Raw genomic sequence first — 25067 nt, 5'->3', positions numbered from 1 at the left:
ATTCTATATTTTGAAGAGTTTGTGAATGATCAGTAATTCCTTTAATGTTTGGTAGAATTCTCCAGTGAAGCCATCTGGAACTGGGCTTTTCATTGTGGGTATATTTTGTTTGGTTGGTTGGTTGGTTAGATTTGTTTTTGTTTTTTTTTTTTTTTTACTAATTAAGTCTCTTTACTTTCTATATGCCTATTAAGATTTCTAACGATTCTTGAGTCAGTTTTTCTAAGAATCTGTCCATTCCATCTAAGTCATTTAATGTGATACCATGCAACTGTTCATAGTATTTCCTTATCCTTTTTTTTATTTCTATAAGGTCAGTGGTGTACCTTCTTCCATTCCTGATTTTAGTAATTCAAATTCTCCTTTCTTTTTCTTGGCCTGTCTATCTAAAGGTTTGTCAGTTTTGTTAATCTCAGAGAACTAACTGTTGGTTTCACTGATTTTCTCTACTACTTTTCTATGCTCTATTTCACTTATTTCCACTCTAGTGTTTACTATTTCCTTCTTTCTACTTGCTTTCAATATAGTTTGCTCTTCTTTTTTAGTTTTCTAAGATGGAAGGTTAGAGTATTTATTTCAAATTTTTAAAATTGTTTTAATATAGGTATTTACAACTATAAATTTCCAAACACTGATTTAGTTGCAAACCCTAAGTTTTAGAATGTTCAATTCATTTCCATTCATTTCTAAGTATTTTCTAATTTTTCTTGTGATTTCTTCTGTGAACCATTGTTATTTAGAAATGTGTTGTTTAAAACATACAAATCTGCAAATTCCCCAAATTTCTTTGTTATTGATTTCTAATTTAATTCCATTATGATCAGGAAGACTACTTGGTTTTTTAATAGTTTTAAATTTATGAAGGCTTCAATCTCCTCAAACTTATTAAGGCTTGGTTTGGGGCCTAGCATGTGATCCATCCTAGAGAATATTCTATGTATGCTGGAGAAGTATGCCTACTCTGCTGCTGTCGAGTAGAGTGTTCCAGAGATGCCTATTAGATCGAGTTGGTTTACACTGTTGTTCAAGGCTTCTACTTCCTTGTTCACCATCTGCTTATTGAAAGTTGGCTATTAAAATGTCCAAATATTATTGATTTCTCCCTTTAATTCTGTTTTTTTCTTTTTCTTTATAAACTTTGGGACATTCTTGCTGGGTGAATATATGTTCATAATTCTATCTATAGATCTATCTTCCTGGTAGATTGACCCTCTTACTATTATGGAATGTTTCACTTTATCTCCAGGGAGGGAGGTCTACCCTTGCCCATCTCTACCCTTCTCTATCTCCTCCCCTCCCCCACTAATATGTTGTCTCTGTCTATAAGTTTTTATTCTTTGTCTTGTTTGTTCCTTTCAGTTTTATATCTTACATATGAGTGAAATCATATGGTTCTCAACTTTTTCTGTTTGACTTATTTTGCTTAGCACTATTATTTCAAGATCCATCCATGTTGTCACAAATGGCAGTATTTCATCTTTTCTTAAGGCAAATAGTCCATTGTATATATGCACTACATCTTCTTTATCCAATCATCTATCAAAGGACACTTCAGTTATTTCTATGTCTTGGCCATTGTAAATAATGCTGCAATGAACATTGGGGTGCATATATCTTTATGCATAAACATTTTCAAATTTGGGGGGTAGATATCCAGAAAAGGAATTGCTGGTCACATGGTAATTCTACTCTCAAATTTTTGAGGAACCTCCATACTGTTTTCCATAGTGGCTATACCAATTCACATTCCCACCAGCAGTGTATGAAGGTTCCTTTTTCTACACAACCTCTCCAACACTTGTTATTACTTGTCTTATTGATAATAGCCATTTAACAGGTGTGAGGTGGTATTTCATTGTGGCTTTGATTTGTATTTCCATAATAGCTAGTGAAGTTGAGCATCCTTTCATATATCTGTTCATGTGTCTTCTTGGGAGTAATGTCTGTTCAGGTCCTCTGTCCATTTTTCAATTGGATTGTTACACAATACATCTGTTAATTTTATTTTATTTTTTATATATGTCATGTTTTTTTGTTTTTTCTTTTGTTCCTCTATTCCTTCTTTATTGCCTTCTTTTGTACTGAATGGATATTAACTAGATTAAGTGGATATTTAACAATATAGTTGTTTTATGCAGTTGTTTATAAATTCAGTCAAATGAATAAAAGAGAAGAAATATTTAGTTATATTATCTTATAAACATAAAACTATGTTTATAAGTGCTCTTTCTTGTGTGTGCATGTGATTTCATATTACAGCCTGATGTCATTTACTTTTAACCTAAAGAACATCCTCTCATATTTGACAGCATGTCTCTTAGCAACAAATTCTGTTTTATTTTACTTCCATTTATGAAAAATTGTTTTTCTACACATAAAATGTTTGATCACATTCACTATCAGCATTTGAGTATGCCATCCCACTGCCTTCTGGCCTTGGTTAATTCTAAATCCGCTGTTAATATTATTGGGTTTTCCTTGAATGTGGTAAGTTATTTTTCTCTTACTGCTTTCAATAATTTTTTCCTTTATCTTTGGCTTTCAACATTTTGACTAAGATGTAACCAGGCGTGGATCTCTTCTTGTTTACCTACTTGACATTCATTGAATTTAGATGTATATATTAATGTTTTTCATAACATTTGGAAAATTACCAGCCATTAAAACTTCAAAAATATTTCTGTACCTTTTTGTCTCTCCTCGCCTTGCAATATTCACATTTCATGTACATTGATCACTTAATGGTATTCCACATTTTTGTGTTTGACATTTTCTTTCTACTTTTCTATTATACAGTCTCTATTTATTTATCTTCAAGTTTGCTGATTCTTTTTCTGCCAACACAGATCAATCATCGAAAAACCTAGTGACATTTTTTCACTTTGGTTATTGTAATTTTCAACTCTAGAATTTCTCTTTATTGATATTCTCAATTTGATGACACATTGTCATCAGACCTTCCTTTACTTCTTAGAAATAGTTTTCATTAATTCTTTTAAGCTATTTAGAATAGATACCTTGAAATATATGTCTGTAAGTACAACAACTGAGCCCCTCTGAATAATACTTGTGTTTGCTTTCCTGTCTATCAGTCACACATTTTGTTTATGTCTCTTATTTACTGCTATTGAAAACTAGGCATTTCAGAAAATGTATCATAGGAAACCTGGCTATGGATTTCCCCTTCCCTGCCCCAGGGCTTATTGTTTTTGTTGTTTGCTTATGTGTTTAGTGACAGCTAGACTGATTCAGTGAAGTCTATTACTGTTCCAGTGAGCAATTTGATGTTCCTGCACGTATTCTTCTTAGCTTGACTGCCTAAGGGTCAGCCCTGGGTGGCAATGAGCCCTTTATTGGTCAAAGACCTTGCTTCAGTCTCTTTTATCACTAGAGCTTTACCCTTAACTATTTTGTGTGTGAGGTAGGGGGCATGCCTTGGAGGGAGTTTACAGAATTTTTTCCCACATTCAGTCAAGAACTAGGAACTTGGATGTTCTTTAATTGCACCCAAGAGGGTGCAGCCTTGGAACGCACACAGCTTCCACACTGCCAAGAATGACTGATATGATTTTTAAGCCTGGCTTAGGAGTTGGACCTGAGTCAAAGTAGATTATCGTTCAGTCAATATTTAGACAAAACTATGTTTAAGACTCTTGTGCCAGTGAAGCTTCCACTCAACTGTGATGAGTCCGTATGAAGTTTGGGGATGCTTTCAGGAGGTCACATGTCTTGCTCTGATTGCTCCTGAGTGGGTGCAATGTGGAATGTGCACATGGGCATAGTCCCTGGCTTCCGGGGTACACTGTAACCCCTGGAGGGTCCTTGTTGGCTGTCTCTTTCTTGGTTTTCCATGGTTCCCTGGAATAGAACATATGCAATAGGGGACTGGAGAAATTAGAAATGCCAGCATCCTGCTTCTTCTAAGATAAAATCATAGCCATAGAAAAAGCTGCAGGGAGAGAGACCCCTGTCTTCTTGGCTGCACATGTCTGGCATAGAGCTTCAATAACATGGAGTTGGGGTGGTTGAAAATGGAGCTGGTCCTGCCTCAAATGCCACATGCTCCCACTGCTCTTAATGATTTGCGTAGATTTTCTTTAATGAGTGCTTCTCCAGGTCCGGTATGCCCATAGGACAATTAATAGAGACTCTAAATAGTATTTCTGTTACAATCTTCACCAGTTAAATTGTTGTTTTGCCCACAGGAAGATCTGCCCAGCTGCTTGCCGTGTCAGTCTAGAAGGCCCACCTCCAATCAACTTTTTGAGTAACACTTTAGACAGTTTCCTGTTACAAATTTTGTAATTTAAAAATTTCATATGTTAATATTAAACAAAACACATAAATAGAAATGTTTTTAAAAAAACCTCCATTATGAACATGGCTTTGAAAAGAAAAATGGTATTTTCATTGAAATGTAAAACATTTTAAATAAAAAGAAAACTAGAGGTATGATAAAGTCATTAATTTTTCTTCTAAGTCTTAAATTTGGGTCCTCGAATAATTGGAGCAATTTTTCAGCTTAGATCATACTGAGATACACTGGGAACAATCAGACTAGTGTCACCAGCCTCGCTTCCCACAGGAAAAAGGTAGGAGCTTTCATAATTGTAACTATGTAAGTCAAATAAGGAATAAAATTCTCCTTGCTTTGGGATAATCAAAAATCCTGTTGCTGTCCATGGTAAAGAAACATGTATGCAAAGTCATCAAAACCAACTTGAAGTCTAATCTATCTAAATTCAATTCTTTCCCTATGTCGAATGAGACAAAACTAAAGACTAGACTTTAGCTAGAGAAGAAAAGACTTTTCTAGACTTTCTAGAGAAGAAAAAATATTCGGCAAAGGGAAATGAATATCAACAGCCTACCTACATTCACATTCCTGAAACTCTCAGACAAGAGCTTCCTGCATGCTAGAGAATCCTGCTACAATACTGACTGATTTACTATGGTTTTGAATACGATGCAAAATAATCTTTGCCTACGGCATTATTTTGAAAATTCATCACTTAATCCTCTCTGTATATCTCAACAAAATAATTTCCTCAAGACTCAGTTCAAGTTTCATCTCCTCCACACAGCCTTGTCCCAAGTTCAGCCAACATGTTCTATTCAACTCCTGATGACCCACAGTACTTACTGTGACAGAATTAGTCACAGGTTGTTCTATAATAAATTAGCTCTTAGAGAACCTCTGTGCTGTACCTGGTACAGCACCTTCATTTTTTTTGCAGTATCCCCTGCTCAAATGAATAAACCCCGCTCATGTCAGATCAAAACAGGGATACAACCCTGAAAGTAATTGATGCCCCTTCCCTTCTCTTTAGTTTTCCAGGGGTCTCTGAAGTAGTTACTCAACTCCAAATTACCAGGATTGAGGAAATACTCTCTCATCCTCTGCTCCGAATAGAATTTGGATTCTATAAATGACCAAAAATCTTTCCTTACTTTTGCAAGGATGTTTTAGTTTTCATAGATAATCACTATAAGGTAATAAATCTTAAATAAACATTCCAAACAACTCTTTCTTCAATGCCTATGAATCCTGATAAATAGAACATCGGAGCCATTAAAAATCAATACCCTTTCTTTTATATATATAGTCCAAGGGAATCTTAATAGCAGTATATGAATATAAAGTCCAAAAGAAACTTCACTGCCATGATTAAATTCTGTGCAATTTCAATGTGCAATTAATCAAATATAATTTTCTTGATATAATCTAGCATGGTCAAGGATCATTAGCTTGATTATATTTCCTTTTTATTAAGTCATTATGGTTTTTATTTTTAGCCACTTACTTAGAAGTATAAACACAATTTCTTTGGCTGAAAAAAAAAACATTTAAAAATAGAGACTATTATTGTTGCATTATTTGAATTGATTGGGTATGTGCTACAAAGTTATAGGAATAGAATCTTCAAAAAATAATAAATCTTTTAACATCTAAAACAAATCCAGATTCCATAAAACCTATGTTTGTCTAATTATAGCTTTGAATTTTGATGTGGTTTTCTATGTAAATAAATTTTTAAGGCTTGCAATTGGAATGTATTCCATTAAAAGCAGATGTCATATTAAAAGTTACAAAGTAACAAATGTTTATTTTGTATCCCCAAAATAAATCTAAATTGTCTTAAGATATTTGGTGTTTCAGACATTATTCTTTCTTCAATCTAAAAGAACTCTCCAAAATAACCAAATCTCACCCTTGCCAGCTACACCAATACAACAAACTAGACTTCTACTACTTAAAACTCAGGCTATCGATCTGTGAACACTGATATATCTATTGATTATAATAAAATGTTTTTAGTTAAAAAATATATTTGCCATAAATAAAAGTAGAGAAGTTCACAAGTAAAATACACACCACTTTTTCCTTTTCAGGCCAATATATATTATATATTATATATTCAACAATATTTGAAGCATAGCACATACATTTTCCCAATGTGCCAACAGAAGGAAGAACCCTTTTAATGGCAATTACGATTTCATGTATGAATACTTAGAGGCATTACATGGTATACTCCCTTAGGAGAATATTTGAATAATGAATGCTTCTTTTCCCATTGTTATTATGAATTTTTATAAAACAAACAAAAAAGCCTTTTTAGAGGTTAGGTTTAAGCAAGCACAATAGAAAGACTGAACAGGATATCAAATGTCCTAATTCCTTAACAATTACATCTGAACTAAACAGGAATTCTAAGAATTCCTTTCATTACCTCTCCTTATAATAAATAGCAGATTTAAATATCTATTTTCCTAATCATACTTCTGGAGCCTGAAGCCCAACAAATATGTAAATATCATGTATCATTTTTCTCTCCCATTGTATGGGTAAAGCATTTTAATTTTATAAAAAAGACAAAACCCAGTTAGAGATTCATTTTTGTTGCATTAAATAGTAATATAAATGTCAGTTATGTATTTTAAAAGCAACACGATTTCTTCTTATTCAGTCTTGTTAACGTCTATGTGCAAATTTACATTGTGGATAGAAGGGTCCTTTACAGACCTTTTAAGTGTGACAAGACATTATTTATGTAGGGCATTTTTTACAAAGATGGTTCCTTTTCCTGTCATGAAGTAAATCAAAAGTATCATCACTTGACATCTGTTGAGATTTAACCACAGTGGCTGTATGCCTCCAACCACTATTTATATGCTATGCAAGCAAATGACCCTCATTTTTACTGTTCACAGATGCTCATGTGTCTAAAGTTCACATTACTTGCATAAAGTTTTATTTAACTGGGAATATGTCATGTTTGGTGGCGTCATATTTTATGTACTTATCAAAATGTTAGAATATGAAAAAGCCTTTAAAAATATCTCCACATACAATTTCACATAACTACAGTCATTTAAATATTGAGCATATATATAAATTAATACAAATGCAAATTATTTTGAAGAAGTATTTATTTTGTGGACAGCTAAAACAACTGGGAGCTACCATAGGCACATGCCACTAGGTTGTCTAGCCCTGCACCAGCTCCTTCTAGCAAGCTGGCATCCAGGCATCAAGCATACCCACCTGACTCCAAATGGCCTGCCGAAGTTCCCGGCACAGTCTATACGAAGGCCACTTCTACACAGGACCACTTTTTCAAGATTGGGAGAGGTAGTTATTTCATTTAATTCATAGTATCAAACACGGTAATCTTAAAAAAATGGGGAGGCAAAAGAATATGCCCCAAATGAGAATGACAACAACAACCCTAATGAAATAAAGATAAGTATTTTGCCTGATAAAGAATTCAAAGATATGATCATAAGAATGCTCAACAATTTTGAGAGTAGAATAGAGGAACTCAGAGACCACTTCAACAAAGAGTTAGAAAATATAATTAATTACCAATCAAAGATAACAAATACAATAACTGAAATGAAAAATACACCAAGGAATCAACACCAGAAGAATGAATTAGTGGCAATCATCAATCAGCACAGCAATATATGTGTGCGTGTGTGTGTGTGTGTGTGTGTGTGTGTGTGTGTGTATATATATATATACATATATATATATATATTATATATATATATACATATATATAATTTAATAGGTTAGTATAAGGGAACTATGAGACATTATCCAGAGGACAAACATTCTCATTATATGGATCTCATAAGGAGAAGAGAGAGAAAGAGGCAGAGAGTATATTTAAAGGAATAATAGCTGAAAACTGTCAGAGAAAGGAAACATTATCAAGATCCAGAAGCACAGAGAGTTCCAAACAAGATGAATCCAAAGAAGCCCACACCAAGACATATTTTTAATTAAAATGTCAAAGGTTAAGGATAAAAAGACAATTTTGAAGACAGCAAGAGGAAATAAGTCACAAACAAGGGAAATACCACAAGGCAATGAGCAACTTTACAGGCCAGAAGGGAGTGGTAGGAAATAGTTAAAAGTCTCAAGAAAGGAACTTACAACCTGGAATAGTATATCCAGCAAGGCTAGAATTCAGAATTGAAGGACAGATAAAGAGTTTCCCAAACAAAAACTAAAGAAGTTCATCATCACTAAACTGTCTTCACAAAAAACGTTAAAAGGTCTTTCTTATGCAGAAAAAGCCATAACCAGAAAAAAAAAATTAAAGAAAAAAAAGTCTCACAGTTAAAGGCAAATACAGAATTAACACAGTGAATCAAGTGCTTAAAAAGCTAATATAGAAGTTAAAAGACAAGAAGAAAAATTAACTATAACTACAAAAATAGGGTATGTAAAAACCAAAAAGATATAAAATATAACATCAAATGCACAAAGTGTGGAAGAGGGAGTAAAAATGCAGTGCTTTTTGAGTGTATTTAAATTTAAATGCCTAATAGCTTAAAATAGACTATTAAAGATATAGAGATATGTATGATACTCATGGTAACCACAAACCAAAAGAAATGCAAATATACCAAAATAAACAGAATGGCCAAACAAAATACTAAAGTAAACCAGCAAACTGAAAGGAAAGAGATCAAGAGAAGAAGGAACAGAGAACTAATGAAACACCACCACCAACAACAAAATAATGGCAATACCTGCATACCTACAAATAATCACTTTAAATGTAAATGGACTTTATTAAAAAGATGTAGGGTTACTGAATGGATTTAAAAAAAACAAGACCCAACTATATGCTGCCTACATGAGACTCACTTTAGATCAAAAGACACATAGACAGAAAGTGAAGAGATGAACAAAGATATTCTATGCAAATCGAAACAAAAAGAAAACTGGAGTAGCGATATTTGTAGCTGGGGTAGGAATACTTATATCAGACAAAATAGACTTTAAAACAAAGACCGCAGAAAAAGACAAAGAAGGAAATTACATAATGATAAAGGAGTCAATCCAAAAAGAAGATATAACAATTATAACTATCTATACAACAAACATAGGAGCACCTAAATAAATAAAGTAAATATTAATAGACATAAAGGGAGAAATTCACAGCAATACAATAATAGTAAGGGACTTCAATATCCCTCTAACATCATTAGGCAGCTCATACAGACAGAAAATTAATAAGGAAATAATGGCCTTAAATGTCATATTAGAGCAGATCGATTTAATAAACATTTAAAAAATATTTCATCCAAAAATGCATTTTAATGTGCACATGGAACATTCTCCAAATTATCACATGTTAGGACACAAAACGAGTCTCAATAACTTCAAGAAAACTGAAATTATATCAAGCATTTTTTTTCTGGCCACTAATGGTATAAAGCTAAAAATCAACTATGAGAAGAAAACTGGAAAAAATCAAACACATGGAGATTAAATGATATAGCACTAAACAATCAATGCATTAAAAAGGAAATTAAATAGGAAATCCAAAATACCTTGAGACAAATGAAAATGAAAAAAAAAAACCTCCCCAAAATTTATGTGATACAATAAAAACAGCTCTAAGAGAGAAGTTCATAGCTATACAGACCTACCCCAGGCCACAAAAATATCTAAAGTAAACATTCTAAATTTGCACCAAAGGAATTAGAAAAAAATACAACAAACAGAACCCAAAGTAGAAGGAAAGATACACTAACGGTCAGAAAAAAAATAAACAAAATAGAGACTAAGGTTTAAAAAAAAAAAATGGAAAAGGTCAATGAAACCAAGAGCTGGTTCTTTGAAAGAATAAACAAAATGCCAGATGAGAGAGAGAGAGAGAGAAGAGAGAGAGAGAGAGAGAGAGAGAGAGAGAGAGAGAGAGCGGCGCGCAACAAGGCCAAATAAAGTCAGAAATGAAAAAGGAGAGGTTACCACTGACACTGCAGAAATACAAAGAATCACTAAAGAATACTATGAATAATCATATGCCAATAAATTGGACAACCTGGAAGAAATAAATAAATTTCTAGAAGCAGATAACCTTCCAAGTCTAAACCTAAAAGAAGCAGAGAATATGAACAGATTGATTACTAGCAGCGAAATCAAAGCAATAATCAAAAAATTCCCAACAAACAAAAGTCCAGGACCATATAGCTTCAGAAGTGAATTCTAACAGTCATTGAAAGAAGAATTAATATCTATCTTTCTTAAACTATATTTTTAAAATTTGAGAAGAAGGAACACTTCCAAAAGAGTTCTCTGAAGTCAACAATATCCTGATACTAAAACCAGACAAGACATTACAAAATAATAAAAAAAAAAAATTACAAAATAATATCCCTAATGAACATATGTGCAAATATTCTCAACAACATAATAACAAATTGAATTCAACAAAACATTAAAAGGGTTAAAGACCAAGATTAAAGACCTTGGGATTTATCCCAAGGAGACAAGAATAGTTTGATATCCACAAATCACTTAATGTGATACATCGCAACAACAAAACCAAGGATAAAAATCATATGATCTTCTCAATAAGTGCAGAAGAAGCATTTGATAAAATTCGGCATCCAATTATGATAAAAAGTCTCAACAAACTGGTATAAATGAAACTTATCCCAACATAATAATGGCTATGTATGACAAACCCATAACTAACATCACACTTGATGGGGAAAAGCTGAAAGATCAAGAACAAGACAAGGATGCTGACTCTCATCACTATTATTCAATATAATATTGTTAGACCTAGCCACAGCAATCAGACACAATAAAGAAATAAAAGACATCCATATTAGAAATGAAGAGCTAAAACTGTCACAATATGCAGATAACATGACAGAGAACCCTAAAGACTCCACCAAAAAAAAAATATTAAAATAAATAAATTCAGTAAAGTAGCACGATACCAAATTAATACACAGAAATTTGTCACACTTCTATACACTGATAATGATCAGAAGGAGAAATTAACAACACAACAACAAAACAAACAACAACAAAAACAACATTTACAAAAGCATCAAAAAGAATAAAATATCTCGGAACAAATTTAACCAAGAATGTAAAACACCTGTACTCTGAAAACAATAAGACACTGAAGAGAAAAAATTGAAGAGAAATTTTAGAAAGATATACCATGCTCACAGATTAGGATTAATATTGTTAAAATGTCCATACTACCCAAAACAATCTACAGATTCAATGCAATCCTTATCAAAATATCAATGGCAATGTTCACAGAACTAGAAGAAATAATCCTAAAATTTACATAGAACCATAAAAGACCCTAAATAACCAAAGCAATCTTGAGAAAGAAGAAAAAAGGTGGACATACCAGGCTTCTGGATTTTAGACTATATCACAAAGCTATAATATTCAAAACAGTATGGTATGGCACAAAAATATACACGTAGATCAATGGAACAGAATAGAGAGCCCAGAAATAAATCCTCATGTATATGGTCAATTAATCTAAAGCAAAGAAAACAATAATATACAATAGAAAAGTGACAGTTTCTTCAATAAGTGGTGTTGAGAGTACTGGACAGATGCAGGCAAAAAAAAAAAAAATGAAACTCGACCACTCTTTTACACCATATACAAAAATAAACTCAAAATGGATTAAAGATTCAAATGTAAGACCTGAAACCATAAAAAACTAGAAGAAAATAGAGGTAGTAAACTCTTTGACATCGGTCTTAGTAATACCTTTTTGAACATGTATCCTCAGCAAGGGAAACAAAAGCAAAAATAAATTAATGAGACTACATCAAACTGAAAAGCTTCTGCATACCAAAAGAGACCATCAACAAAACGAGAGGATAATGTACTGAATGAGAGAATGTATTTGCAAATTATATATTTGATAAGGGGTTAATATCCAAAATATAGAAGGAACTCATACAACTCAATAACAAAAAATAAATGATCTGAACAAAAAATAAATTATCTGATCAAAAAATGGCAGAAGACATAAACATTTCTCCAAAGAAGACACACAGATGACCAACAGACATTAAAAGATGCTCAGCATCACTAATCATCAGTGATGATTAAAACCACAATAATATCCTGCCTCACATCTGTTAGAATGGCTATCATAAAAAAAATCAACAAATAAGTGTTGGTGAGGATGTAGCGAAAAGGGAACTCTTGTGCACTGTCGATGGGAGTGTAAATTGGTGCAGCGCTACAGAAAACAGTACAAAGATTCTTCAAAAAACTGCAAAATAGAACTACCATATGACTCAGCAATTTCATCTCTCAGTATTTATCCAAAGAAAACAAAAACTCTAATTCAAAAAGATATATGCACCCCTCTATTCACTGCAGCACTATTTACAATAGTCTAGATATGGAAGCAACCTAGGTGTCCATAGATAGAGGAATGGGTAAAGATGTAGCATATATGTATATAATGGAATATTACTGATCAAGAAAAAAAATCTTGCCATGGACTTAGACGGTATTACACTAAGTGAAATAATTCAGACAGAGAAAGAGAAATACCATAAGATTTCACTTATAATGTGGAATCAAAAAAATAAAAAATAAAACAAAACAGAATAAATGAACAAAACAAAACAAAAACAGAGTCACGGAAACAGAGGTCAAACCAACGGTCCCGGATGGGAGGGTTGTTACAGAGTGGGTAAAAAAGATGAAGGAAAATACAGTCAATAATCATGTGGCTACTTTGCATGGTGAAAGCTGATTTCTAGACTTAGTGTGGTGATCACGTGGTAAGGTAAACAAATGTCAAATCGGCATATCGTATACCTGAAACCCCACCCAAGCTCTGTCCCCTGCCAGTCTAGGAGCATTACATAATCCCTCTACACTTCAGTTTCCTGTACTACAGACTAGGGACAACGATGTCTACCTCACAGGATTGTGTAGATTAAGTCGGTGAATGTCAGTGGAGTGTCGAAGAGAATGAGTGTCACCTGATAAATAAAGCACGATATGCCTGTGGTTTCCATATTTATTACTATTGTTGTTGTTGTCACTATTACATTATAAACTCTGTCAAAGAGTTTATATAGTGATAATAATAATCATCACTATTATTAGTAGTATTGCTGCTGCTGCTCCTCCTACTGGGGTTAAACTTAATCTTTATTTGAGGTGACAGGATCTTCATCAACATCACTGAATTACCCTGGCAACAGAGAAGACATTGGACTAAATGTTTACTAGCTCTAGAGCATTCCTTAAAAATGGGTAAGTCTGTAGGGGTGTCAATGTTTAAACATGGACCTCTTAGGAAATAAGATTTTCTATTTTTTTTCTTGATTCATTAAGAGACGGGGTTGTTGCTAAGTTAGCAGGTTGACATTTAATTCTGACATATAAATGTAACACTCATTTGGTCAAGGAGAACTATGTCAAACCATCCTCAGATAAACTCACATACCTTCTCAGATAATCTCAATTCAAAATAAAAAAAAGATAAACTAAGACGTCATCACAGAAATTAAATATACGTTCCATGAAAAAAATTGCAATGCTTTGTGATAGACTCCTTATAGGAAAAAAGATTTAGAAACACAAGATATTCATCAACAGTACTAGTCTAGATGTTCACAGAATAACCCTCCTTCTCTTTATGCCAAACAGCAATGTGCGCAGCTAAAGAATCTTCTATTATCACACTGAAAATGTCTTTTTTCCGAAAGAGTAAAAACAGCACAGGCACCTCATTAAATACCAGTGCATTTGAGTAAAGTCTTACTTTCAAGAAGACAGATCACAAAAAAAAAAATTTTGGCTATTTTTAGATATTTGAAGAAAAACAGAACTTCCAGCCTCTATTGTATATAAGAATTGCTTAAAATACCTTTATAAACATAAGCCATAGCATTGAAGGCTATTAATTTCACTGAAAATGAATCATGAGGTACCAAAAACGTCTGTACATACAATCAGTCTGCATTTCCCATAAAAAGGGGAATGATTTGCATGCATCCTGAAATACATTTTCCTTAAGCAAAATTTTAGATATTTCAAGTAAATGGAATGGATTGATTTTTCTTCCAAATGCAGTGAAATTAAATGAAACTAGGTTTCTTCAGCAGTATATCACTTAGCAGCAGATTTTTCTCTCTTCAACACACAGGAAAAAAAAAATACTTTATCCCTCCAAAAACAGACCTGAAACGCAGAGCTCAGTACCAAAACCCGGGCCAAGAAGATACTGAATGAGCTTATCAGGAGGCATGAGGGAGACTGTTCCATAAATAGTTTGAAGCTGAAGGTAAACAGTAGCATCACTATCAATAAGTGCAAATTATGACATTGGCAAAGTCCCTTATCCACAGTTTATGAAACATCTGTTTATGAAATGTCTTAATGACAGAGTGAGGCGGTTGTGTTTGGAGGATGTTGAAGACAGATGCAAAGAAGCCATCTCATGCCAACTAGCTGAATTTGAAATTTTGATGAGTTACACATTATTTTATTTCAGTAAGCTAAAATCTGAATTCTATAGCAAATAAATCATAAAACCCTATATCCTCAAGCAACATGTGAGGCATTTGCCTTATTTGTGTTCATTTAACAGGAAAAAAAATGGTGATGGGAGGGCATGGTTTGCTTTCCTGAGCATTTTGTTCCTGGACAAGAGATACCCCATGTCACATCTGCCCATTCATCAAGTGACAATCCAGGCTGCCTTACTCTCCTCAATGTCTGTACTCTCTACCCATACTCTTTGCCCAGACAGCTTTTCCATCTCTGACACAACCCATGAGAAGAGAGAGAATCACTCAGCCTAAGTATGCTGTATGCAAATATATGGTGGAAAGATTTTTAAAATATTTACTCTGCCAGAAAAAATGTGGTTTTCCACTTAACTTAATACCTCTTAACACTGTGCCACCTTGGCCGAACTGATTATTACGAGATGAATGATTTTCTGGTTTTTAATTATTACTGCGCACAGTCACTGATCTTTATAAAGTCCTCCCCTGGTCAGCTGTTTTATTTGTTAAACAAATATTTATTCAGTGCCTACAATGTGCCAGGTGCTAATTTACCACAGTCACTGACCTAAGGTCACCAGCAACCAGCTGTAATGCAATATGTGGTTCTGAAAAATTCAACTACATAATTGTTGAGTTTGCATCATTATCATTTTAATAGAAATGACTGAGGTGAGCCTGCCCACCCACTCGGCCAGAAGTTCCAGGGGTCTTAGCTGTCCACTCAAATCCATCCCTTCCTGGCTGTATTTGGCAGCGTCTATCTGGTGAGAGCTATCTACTCTGAAATAAATATCAATGGGAACAACTCTGGGTCCTACACTAGCTACAACTTCCAGGTCACCTCATTAGGTACCACCCACCTGGAGAGGCTGGGCCAGGAGAAATCGGGGGCCTAAGGCCTCATGTCTTCCTCTTTCTCTGACTCTAAAAGGCAGCTGTTTGCCATTCTCTTGCCTCCACATTCCCCTTACCCTTCTGCAAAAGTTAAGAAATGTAGCCACTCCCTATTTCAGGGTAAAGATGGGCACCAATAGCAATACCTTCTATCTGGGGCTTATTATTGTAGGTTTTACTACACTTTCCTGAACAACACCTGGGAAATTTACAACAATATCACTTCATGATCAAGTAGACTGGTTGAAAAATGCTGCTTGGGAATGTTTTTTTCTCTAAATGCAGAGTTCTTTCTTCCTATGACTCAGGTATCACAGGATAGATCAAAAGACCCAACACAGAATGGAGATGTTGGAACTGGATACAAGACCCTCTTCCACATGCCACGTATAGAGTGCTACAATGCAATGAAATGCCAAGTGCACCATCGGCTAGTTACTGAGGACTGGATTTCTTGTTTTTCTTTGCCCACTCTTACCTTTATTCCCACCCATAATAGTGCTTCTCAGACAGATTTCAATCAAGTGACAACAAATTTCTAAACAACTAATTCTGGAATCAAGCAATGGTTGAAATTTGGAAGTATGTATCCGAAGGCCACAAATAAAATAGTGAGGACATTTTCACTTGGTGAAGACTGTTTCCTGTTCTATTTGGGACAGTTTCACTTAACCACATGTCCTCAGATTCTAATCTCTAATACTGCTCAGGGAGGGTGGAGGTTCCACAGCCTAGAAAATGATTTCAAAGTTTTTTTCTAATGAAAGTTCACACTTATGCCAAAAACACTGTCTAATTTTAGAAAATACACAAGTACTCACTTGTTTAGCCTTGGTCTTTGTGATGGTGTCAGAAATAGGTTTCTTCCTCTCCTTTACAGCAGTTTTGGAAAATAATTCCTCAAATTCATGACAATCTATAGATGGTTCTTCAATTTTTTCCCAAATAAGTAAAGCACTGGAGTCTCTAAAGTTAAGCAAAACACCAAATGAAAGAACCATCGAACCAAACTACAAGATATCATGGTTAGCGTAAACATAAAGGAAGAAGAGAAAAAAGAGAAAGGCAGAAGAGAAAACAAGGATGAAAAGTCAGGAAGGAATGACACATCAAAGGAAGGAAGGAATGAAAAGAGGCGAACGGGCGGGAAGACAGGAAAAGGGAAAGAATACTCTTATTGAAGACCACCATTTGTTTTATTGACCTGATAAGAAAGTTAAAATACTATTAATATAGAAGGAAACCTTTGCCTAGATATAATTTCCAGGAATTCTCAGTTATCAAATCTGTGTATAAAAACATAAAAGAAAAACTCCTCTCAGTATAGGCAATAAAGGTAGGAAACGTTTTCATATACAATCCCAACTTGATTCATCAGCTTTGTAGATTATTCGTGGGTTAAAAAATAAATCATTTTATGACCCAAGGCAGCATCCTCCATCTCCCTCTCACTTCCCATCACCTAATTATTATCTGACTTCGTAAAAACTAGATGCATGTACTACCACCTAAAAAGGGTAGATCTATTTTTTAAAAAGAAAAACAAACAAACAAAACTCTTAATATATCTGGAAAAAAATGAGTTTGGGGCATGGTTTAAAATGATGCATCAAACATATATATATATGACATGATAACTATAAAGAGAATGAGCTATAAAGTTTGAAGTAATTAAAATGCATAGATTGTTTCCCCTAATATAATTCAGTGAAGAGAAAAAAAAAATAAGATAAGAATGAGCCTGGTAAATATCCTGTTTCTAAATGCACGCCACATCAGCTAGACAAAATTCAAAGTATCGTCAAAAGTTAGAACAAGGAAGGCCACTAAAGTTTAAAGCGCATGTTTTTTCTCCTACCAGCACAGCCGAGCATCACTGCACTGTCCCAGGGATAAGGGAGCACAGCTACATATTATGTGTGGATAAGTGACATGCTACCAGCATACCTGGGGGCAAGTATTCGTTAATAAGTATCATTTCCAGCTATGATATAACTGCATACTATATCATCAATATTCTATGGAAGTGCCATGAAATTCTCAAAGCTAAATTATTTCACACATAGGGTGTGGATATGTGTATTTTTGTGCAGCACATTTCTGAAGAGAAAGACTACTGCAAACAGAATGGAATGGTAAAAGAAGACTGTGCCTTCAAAAGGAAGCAAACATCCTCCGCAGTTAGTCTGTCTAAGGATCTGATTCACATTTGTCAAAGTGAAGTTCTGCAACTAGGTATCAGGGCATGTACACTAAGAAAAATATATCCCTCTATCTTTAAAAGATCAATCAATAACTTTACAGAAACCTGTACATGTTATACACTGATACGTAATATCATTTGTTTTATCCTTTTGATAATTCCAGAGAAAAGTCTAAACTTTTAAATAACAAGAGTGTTTCACTAAATTTTGATTTAAAATCTAAAGATAAATTTCAGAGCAGTACTTAAAAATACATCAAATTGTAATTTTTCCCAAGAGTTTTAAAGGAAAATGCTTCCTTCAGATTGACGACCTCACATTCACGTTACCTTTTGCTGTGCAGCTGAATTCTCGTCCAGTACAGAGGCTTCATTGGCCGACAAGGCTCTATTGGCTGCTTCCTAATCCCTTTGTCCTGGCTCGTCCCTAATCCAAACCAGCCAGTTGGTAATGGAGGGGGAAGAAATCCACACATCTGTGATATTGGTAAAGTGCTACTCCCAACTTGTGGGGTGGGTAGAGGGCCAGATCCAGGAAGCAGAGTAGGTGGTTGGGGTGAGGTGATGCCTGTTCCAGGACAGGGAGGAGGAGCGGGAGCAGGTGGAATACCCATACCTGGCAAAGGAGGAGGTGGGGGGATCCCAGCTCCGGGCAGAGGTGGGGGAGGAGGTATGCCGAGAGAAAGGGGTGGAGGAGGTATGCCCGCTCAGCAGAACAGGAGGAGGGAGGGTATTCCACCAAGAGCCAAGTCCTCGAGGCCAATCCTGAAATCGAGAAAGGCAATGCTCCTAAACTCTAAAATCAAGAAATATCTCAAACAAGAAATAAAAGGGAAAAATATCTCAAACTCATGTCAATCACAGAAAATGTTTTCTCTACTAAAACAGAAAGGAAAAATGATAATGTTTTCATAGAAATCGAGAAATAATCAAGAAAAGAGTCATCCAATGAAAATATCAGGAGTATTCCACCTGGCAAGGTGGAGGAGAGGGTATTCCCTCCTGGGTGGAGTGGGGGAGGGATATTCCCTCCTGAGCAAAGGTATGGAGGAGGGCAAAGGTCGGGAGAAGGTATTCCCTCCAGGCAGATGCGGGGAGGGATGGCAGCATTTCTGTACCAGGCACAGAGAGAGGTTGGGGGGTTGCTGTACTGAGCAGAGAAGGCCCTGTCCTGCCAGGGACGGGGGGAGGGGCGGGAGCCACCGCGCCCAGGCGAGGCATGGGACTGGAAGCCTCTCTGCAAGGCAGAGGTGGTGGGGGTGGGATGTTACAGCTGTTTTCAAAGGAAGATAAAACAGAGTGTTCACGGCTGGTTTCAAACTCAGTCTGAAGAGTAGGATGGTAAGGCTGTGGCCTGACCTGGCCTTGACTATCGGACCACGGAAGGGATAGAGATGGCGGAGGCTGAATGGACTGATGTGCGTCGAGCTGTACTGATATTTGCCTTGGAGTCACAATCAAAGAAATCTCTGAACAGAATTTTGTCTGAAGCCCAGAAGGTGAGGCTAGCACAGATGGGTCTCCACTTTCAGCCGCGGGCGGGCGCGAGGGACCCTCCGGCAATGCATCACCAGAAGGCGGCGTCAGTACCTTGCCCTCTTCCATCGGGGACGTCTGGATTGATTTTGCCTGTAAAATCCTTTGATGCCTTACATCCTCTTCTAACCTGAGAGCTTCGAGACAGACATCTTCTGAGGGGGTCACTCCATTCTGAACCCCGTGACGGCCGCTGGCCACGTCCATGTCCGCAGCCGGGTACTGCTTCTCTAGTTCAGCTATTTTGGTCCTCAGATCCTCAATGGTCTGTTCCAGCTGCTGAATTACAGTTGCCTGTCCCTCAGACTTCATGTCTACAGCCTCCTAAAGGGCAACAAAGACAGACATAGTTAAATATAAAATAAGAAACCCTTCAAATATATATTTAAAAAAGACTTACAAAATTAAACAAAATAGATTAGTTTGTTATAATACTTTCAGAAAGACTCCTCCACACTCAGATTTCAAAGTGGTTTACACTCATTACCATAAAATCCTAAGGCCTTTGTTTATCTAATTTTTTAAACGATATCACTGAAGACAAGTAGAGCACTGAGGAAAGAAAGTCCTCAGAATTTTCTCACTCAGGATACCCTCCAAGTAGGCTTCTTTCCCACCTAGTAACATTTGCTAGTGGGATGTTCCCTAGAGACATTTTAAATCCTATATTTTAAAGGTACTCACTGAAAGAGTCTCCAATAAGATTATGTGAAATATTTTTAACATTCATATGGGCACGAGCATATATTTCATGCACATGTGTCAGACCACATATCGTGTTTACTATAATTTTAATATTTTACTCAAGGCATTTAAGAAAGTGATACCTTATGCTCTCCACAATTTATAGAGATGGCTGGTAACAATTGTGCCAATGTATAGGTCACCTTCATATCTAAATGGGGTCCTCCTTTCACAAGTCATATGTACAATCAACTGTGAATCTTTTGAGGAAAAAAATACTTCGGTAGAAAAAAAGGGGAAAAGACCTGTGGGTAAATTAAATATGGATAACAGATAAGTAAAAAGAAAAGAGAAAAAGAAGGAATGGAAAAAGAAAAAGGAGGAAAAAAAGGAATAGTAGAAGGTAGAAGAGAAGGGAGGGCAAACCCCAGCTGCATGAAGCTGTACTGTCAGACAGCTGCTCACACAGTCTTGGATTTGCTCTCAAGGCTGGAATGAAAGGTAGAGTGAGAGAGTTCTTATGCTGAGAACTATTTCTCCAGGGCATCTCAGGTCTTTTCAAAAATAATCCCAACAGCGCCATAATCCACAGGAGTACACATCGACTGTCTTCCGCACACGGGCAAGAATAATTATGGAAGAATAATTAAAAGGTTATATGAAGATGATATCACATATAAAACTAAGTGCTTATCCTGCTTGCTCAAGGTTAAACTCTGGATCCAAGAAAAGTCTACACAAAATAAAAAACTTTTTCTTTACTCTCATTAAATCCAAAATAAATATCTAATGCATTTGCAGTGGAAAAACGGCAGATGAATAAGACAAAAATGAGTATTTACTACGAATGAAGCATTTTTGATGCTACAGGTATATTTGTAAAAAATCTTCAGATTTACATTTTTTTTCCATGGGGATAGAAAAGGTATAAACTTAATAGCCTTGATCCTAACTCCTGCTACTTCTTCCCTGTAAACTCTACCTTTTAATGAAATATTTAACTCTCTAAAGGTAATTATGATGCTGGTTGAGAGAAGAGAACTTGAAACTTTAGAGACATAGCCTTATACAAGGTGCTTTATTTCCCTGTAATCAAAAAATATCAAGTACACCTAAGGGGGCAAGCCCAACGGAGCAGCCTCTACCTTGGCGACGTCCGCTCTGCCCAGTACATCCCTGAGATGCAGCCTCTTGCATCTCCTCCAGATGCAAGTGAATTTCATCTTGAGAAAGTCTGTCCACTCTGTGACTGTGACCAGAATCCCAGTCTCACAGGGACAGAAAAGAAAAGGAGTGGAATACAGTCCTGCTGGCTTGATGAAACCGGAAAGGCTCTCCAATTTGGATTGCCGCCTAAGACTCCGGAGACCTGAGTTTCACCCCAGCCCCCAAAGATGACTTCTAAAGCCTGACAGTGAATCTTTGCTCTGTGTGCCTTGCCAACCCGGAACTGGCTGAGGTGGTTAGCAGAGCAGTGTCAGGTGGCCACACTTTGTTGCAGTGGCAGGAGACTACAGTCTGGCAACTGATATCATTGATGGCCATGCCCAGCACTGCCCAGACCTCCGTGTGATCTGGGTCGATGCCCATGTGACATCAGTACGCCCCTCACCACTTCATCCGGCAATCTCCATGCACAGCCAGTTTCATTTCTCCTACAGAACTACGGGACAAGGTACCACAGCTCCCAGGATTTTCCTGGATAAAACCTTGTATCTCTTCCCCAAGTATCATGTATATTGGTCTAAGAGATGGGACTGGCTCGTTCACCCCTCCACTCCCCCACCCCCTCCTCCATCCACTGCCGCCCTGTAATTCTTTTATTTTAAAGAATTACGATATCCAGTATTTTTCCGTGAGAGGCAGAGATCAACTTGGTATCCAGAAGATCATGGCACGGACATTTCACCTGCTGACTGGCGAAATTCGGAGGCCAATCCATATGAGTTTTGATATTGATGCACCTGACCCTGCACTGGCTCCAGCCATTGGAACTTCCGTTGTTGGGGGACTGACCTATGGAGAAGGTACGTATATGACTGAGGAAGTTGTCCCCAGTATAGGGCTGCCGCCAGCACTGGCTCTTGCTGAAGTCATTCATTCCCAGCTGGCTGCTTCCAAGGAGGGAAGCCAGGGCCCAGTGGCCCAGTGGTGGATGTGGCTGCTCCAAGTTCTGGTCAGACGGGGAGGGAGGGCGCAATGTCTTTGACCAGCTTCCTGCTGCCCCGTTCACCGGACGGATCAGAAAACGAGAAACATGTGAGAACTTAGGAAACCCTCTGAGCTGACACATGCTCATCACAATGGGCGTTCCAGAGTAGTGAGGTGTTTGAGGGGACAGATACTACCCGGTCATCTGGGTCAACGATGCCTTCGTGGGAGCGTCTGCACATTCTCACAACTGTAGTTTCCTTTCCCCTCCATTTTGATGACCAGTAATACTGCTGTAAATGAATTTGGTTTTTGGCAGTTCACAGGATATTAATATGTTGGAGTACTATGTAAATTTAAAGAAGTCATAAATAGTATTTATTGCTTTCATATATCATATCAAAAAAAAAATACCAAGTAGCCATAACTATGGAAAGAAACTGAAAACTACTTTTCAACTAATAAAGAAATGTAACACATTTTAAATAGGCAATATTTTGAGAGGCACTTTTTATTTATATGTAAATATAGGTATTAATATATATATAAATATAAATACTTTAAATCACTATTTTTCACCAATGTCTACACAAAGCATTACAATGCATATTTTGGGAAATTGTGCCATATATTTTCTAAATAATCCATAGTAAAATAGCTGTAATAAACAATATCTTGTTTGGCCACTGTACTTAATTCCTCTCCAATTATGATGTTAATAAGTATGAGAATAAGCCAGAAGCCAAAATCTAGGCCCAAACTGATGTTAATAAAAAGTTTAACTATTCAGTATTTCTTCCTTACTTTTAATTATTAAACTGTATAAATTATTTTCATTTTTCCAGCATAACCTTAAAAGTACCCTTAAGCATTAATAAGTATTTTTTTTTTAAATAATCCTAGTATATAAGTAGGGCTCTCATTTTCCCATTTATATAACGATCTTGATTGCTCACAGAATAGTCAAGGCACACAGGAGTGTGCTTTCTACTTTTTAAATCTGTTCAACTGTTTTCTACTTTTTAAGTCTCTGTTCAACTGTATCTAATTGGATTAACCTAGCTGCAAGGGTGTCTATAAATGTAGTTTTTCTTCCCACTTCTATACATAGAAGGAGAGGCAGCTGGAGGCTGGAGGCTGGGAGAGCCAATCTAAAGTAACTGCCAAATTGTCTCAAGTTGATTCCATTTAAAAAGTCTTTTTCTGGTACTAGTTATGTGTAATAGGATGCTCTTTTATATATTTTTTTCCTACCAGCTGTGCAAATGATAGAAAGGATAAAAATCCCAGGAATCTTTCCAATCACTGGTACCATAACTTCAGTGATCATTGGCTTTGAGAGTTGTGTTGGGCTGGTTGGCCTGGAAATGTGGGGGCCTGAACCCATGTAGAAAGTGGTATAATAAATGCTCTTGTGCTGGGTTGTTGTGATTTAGGATTAATTTCTCCTCCTCCTCTTTCTCTGCTTTCTTCATGTCTTTTACTTTTCATACTGTTTTTATTATATTCAAATCTATGATGAAAAAGAGCTGGCCTAGGTAATAACATTTAGAAATTGAGTTTTGGAAAACTTCCAGAATTTACTTCTTGCATGCCTTTCACCAACTAACCTTTAAGTTCAGCATTTTTCTGCATTTTCAAACACCAGTTCCACGTGGGAAAAGCCACCAAGTATCTGAAAGATGTCACCTTAGAGAAGCAATGCATGCCATTCCTCTATTATGATGGTGGAACTGGTGAGTGTGCCAAAGCCAGACAGGGGCGCTGGACACAGGATCAATGGCCCAAAATCAATGCTGAACTTCTGCTGCATATGTTTGAAAATGCAGAATAATGCTGAACTTAAAGGTTTAGACATGGAGTCTCTGGTCACTGAGCACACCCAGACGAACAAAGCCCCCAGTGTGCACTGCTGGACGTACAGGCTAACCCTACACGAGCTCCCCCTGCCACACCGAGATGATCCTCACTGAAAAAGGGCAGATTGTTTCTAAACCTGAAGAGGAGACTGAACAGAAGAAAAAGATTTCCCAAAAGAAAATGAAGAAACAAAAACTTATGGCCTAGGGATAAATTCAGCATAAAACAAATGCAAATAAAAGTTTCTAAAATTGTGAGGGAAAATTATTTTTCCCCAAAACATAATATTAAAATATTAAAAATTAAACTACATCGCCTTATTTCTAAAAGTTTATCATAATGGTAAGCAAGAATAAATTGTTAGAATTAAAATGAGTCAAGTGTTAATATTCTTCAATGTAAATTTTCTGACAAAAGTATATGATATCATGATATATGACATCTTTTAGAAAAAGATGGTAATTTTTTGTAGAATTTTACAGTTTCATCAATTTCCCTAGCGGTCTCTGACAACACTCTGATATGCAAATTAACGTCTTTTAACATATCTGTTACATCGTCATACGTAATCAAATTAACTCTGTCAGGTTCACTAATCAATTACTTTTCATGTGATTCAAGGCCTTCACCATCACCTTCCCTGACTTCAGACAATTCTACAACTTCTTCAAGATTAACAATTTTACCTTACATTGTATTTGTATCATGTGGTTTAAAACATCCACAAATCATTGGTAAACTAAACCTGTCAAAACTAAAGGACAATAGATCATAACAGATGGTCTAAGTTAAATAGGGAGAGATTTGGCATTGGACCTAATTTTATAAGAGGTCAATTTGTTAGAGTATATTGTTGTTATGTATTTTACTTATTTTTTTAACAAAGTGATAATGGAGGGCACAG

The 25067-nt window shown here is 36.0% G+C and overlaps 1 protein-coding gene and 1 pseudogene across 1 annotated transcript in view; one reads left to right on the top strand and one right to left on the bottom strand.

The window, feature by feature from the left end:
* FMN2 (formin 2) overlaps window positions 1-25067 on the bottom strand; it is a 325489-nt gene that overhangs the window by 232387 nt on the left and 68035 nt on the right. The window contains exons 7-9 of the mRNA XM_039883627.1: window positions 18910-19792; window positions 18263-18638; window positions 16551-16695 (exon numbers count right to left, since the gene is read on the bottom strand). Coding sequence (XP_039739561.1) covers window positions 16551-16695; window positions 18263-18638; window positions 18910-19792 — 1404 coding nt within the window. The remainder of the gene's footprint in view (window positions 1-16550; window positions 16696-18262; window positions 18639-18909; window positions 19793-25067) is intronic.
* On the top strand, window positions 20321-22482 carry LOC120619333 (arginase-2, mitochondrial-like; annotated as a pseudogene).

Source organism: Pteropus medius, unplaced genomic scaffold (genome assembly GCF_902729225.1).
Source record: "Pteropus medius unplaced genomic scaffold, Ma_sr-lr_union100, whole genome shotgun sequence".
Lineage (NCBI taxonomy): Eukaryota > Metazoa > Chordata > Mammalia > Chiroptera > Pteropodidae > Pteropus > Pteropus medius.
This window is presented reverse-complemented; position numbering and strand designations above follow the sequence as displayed.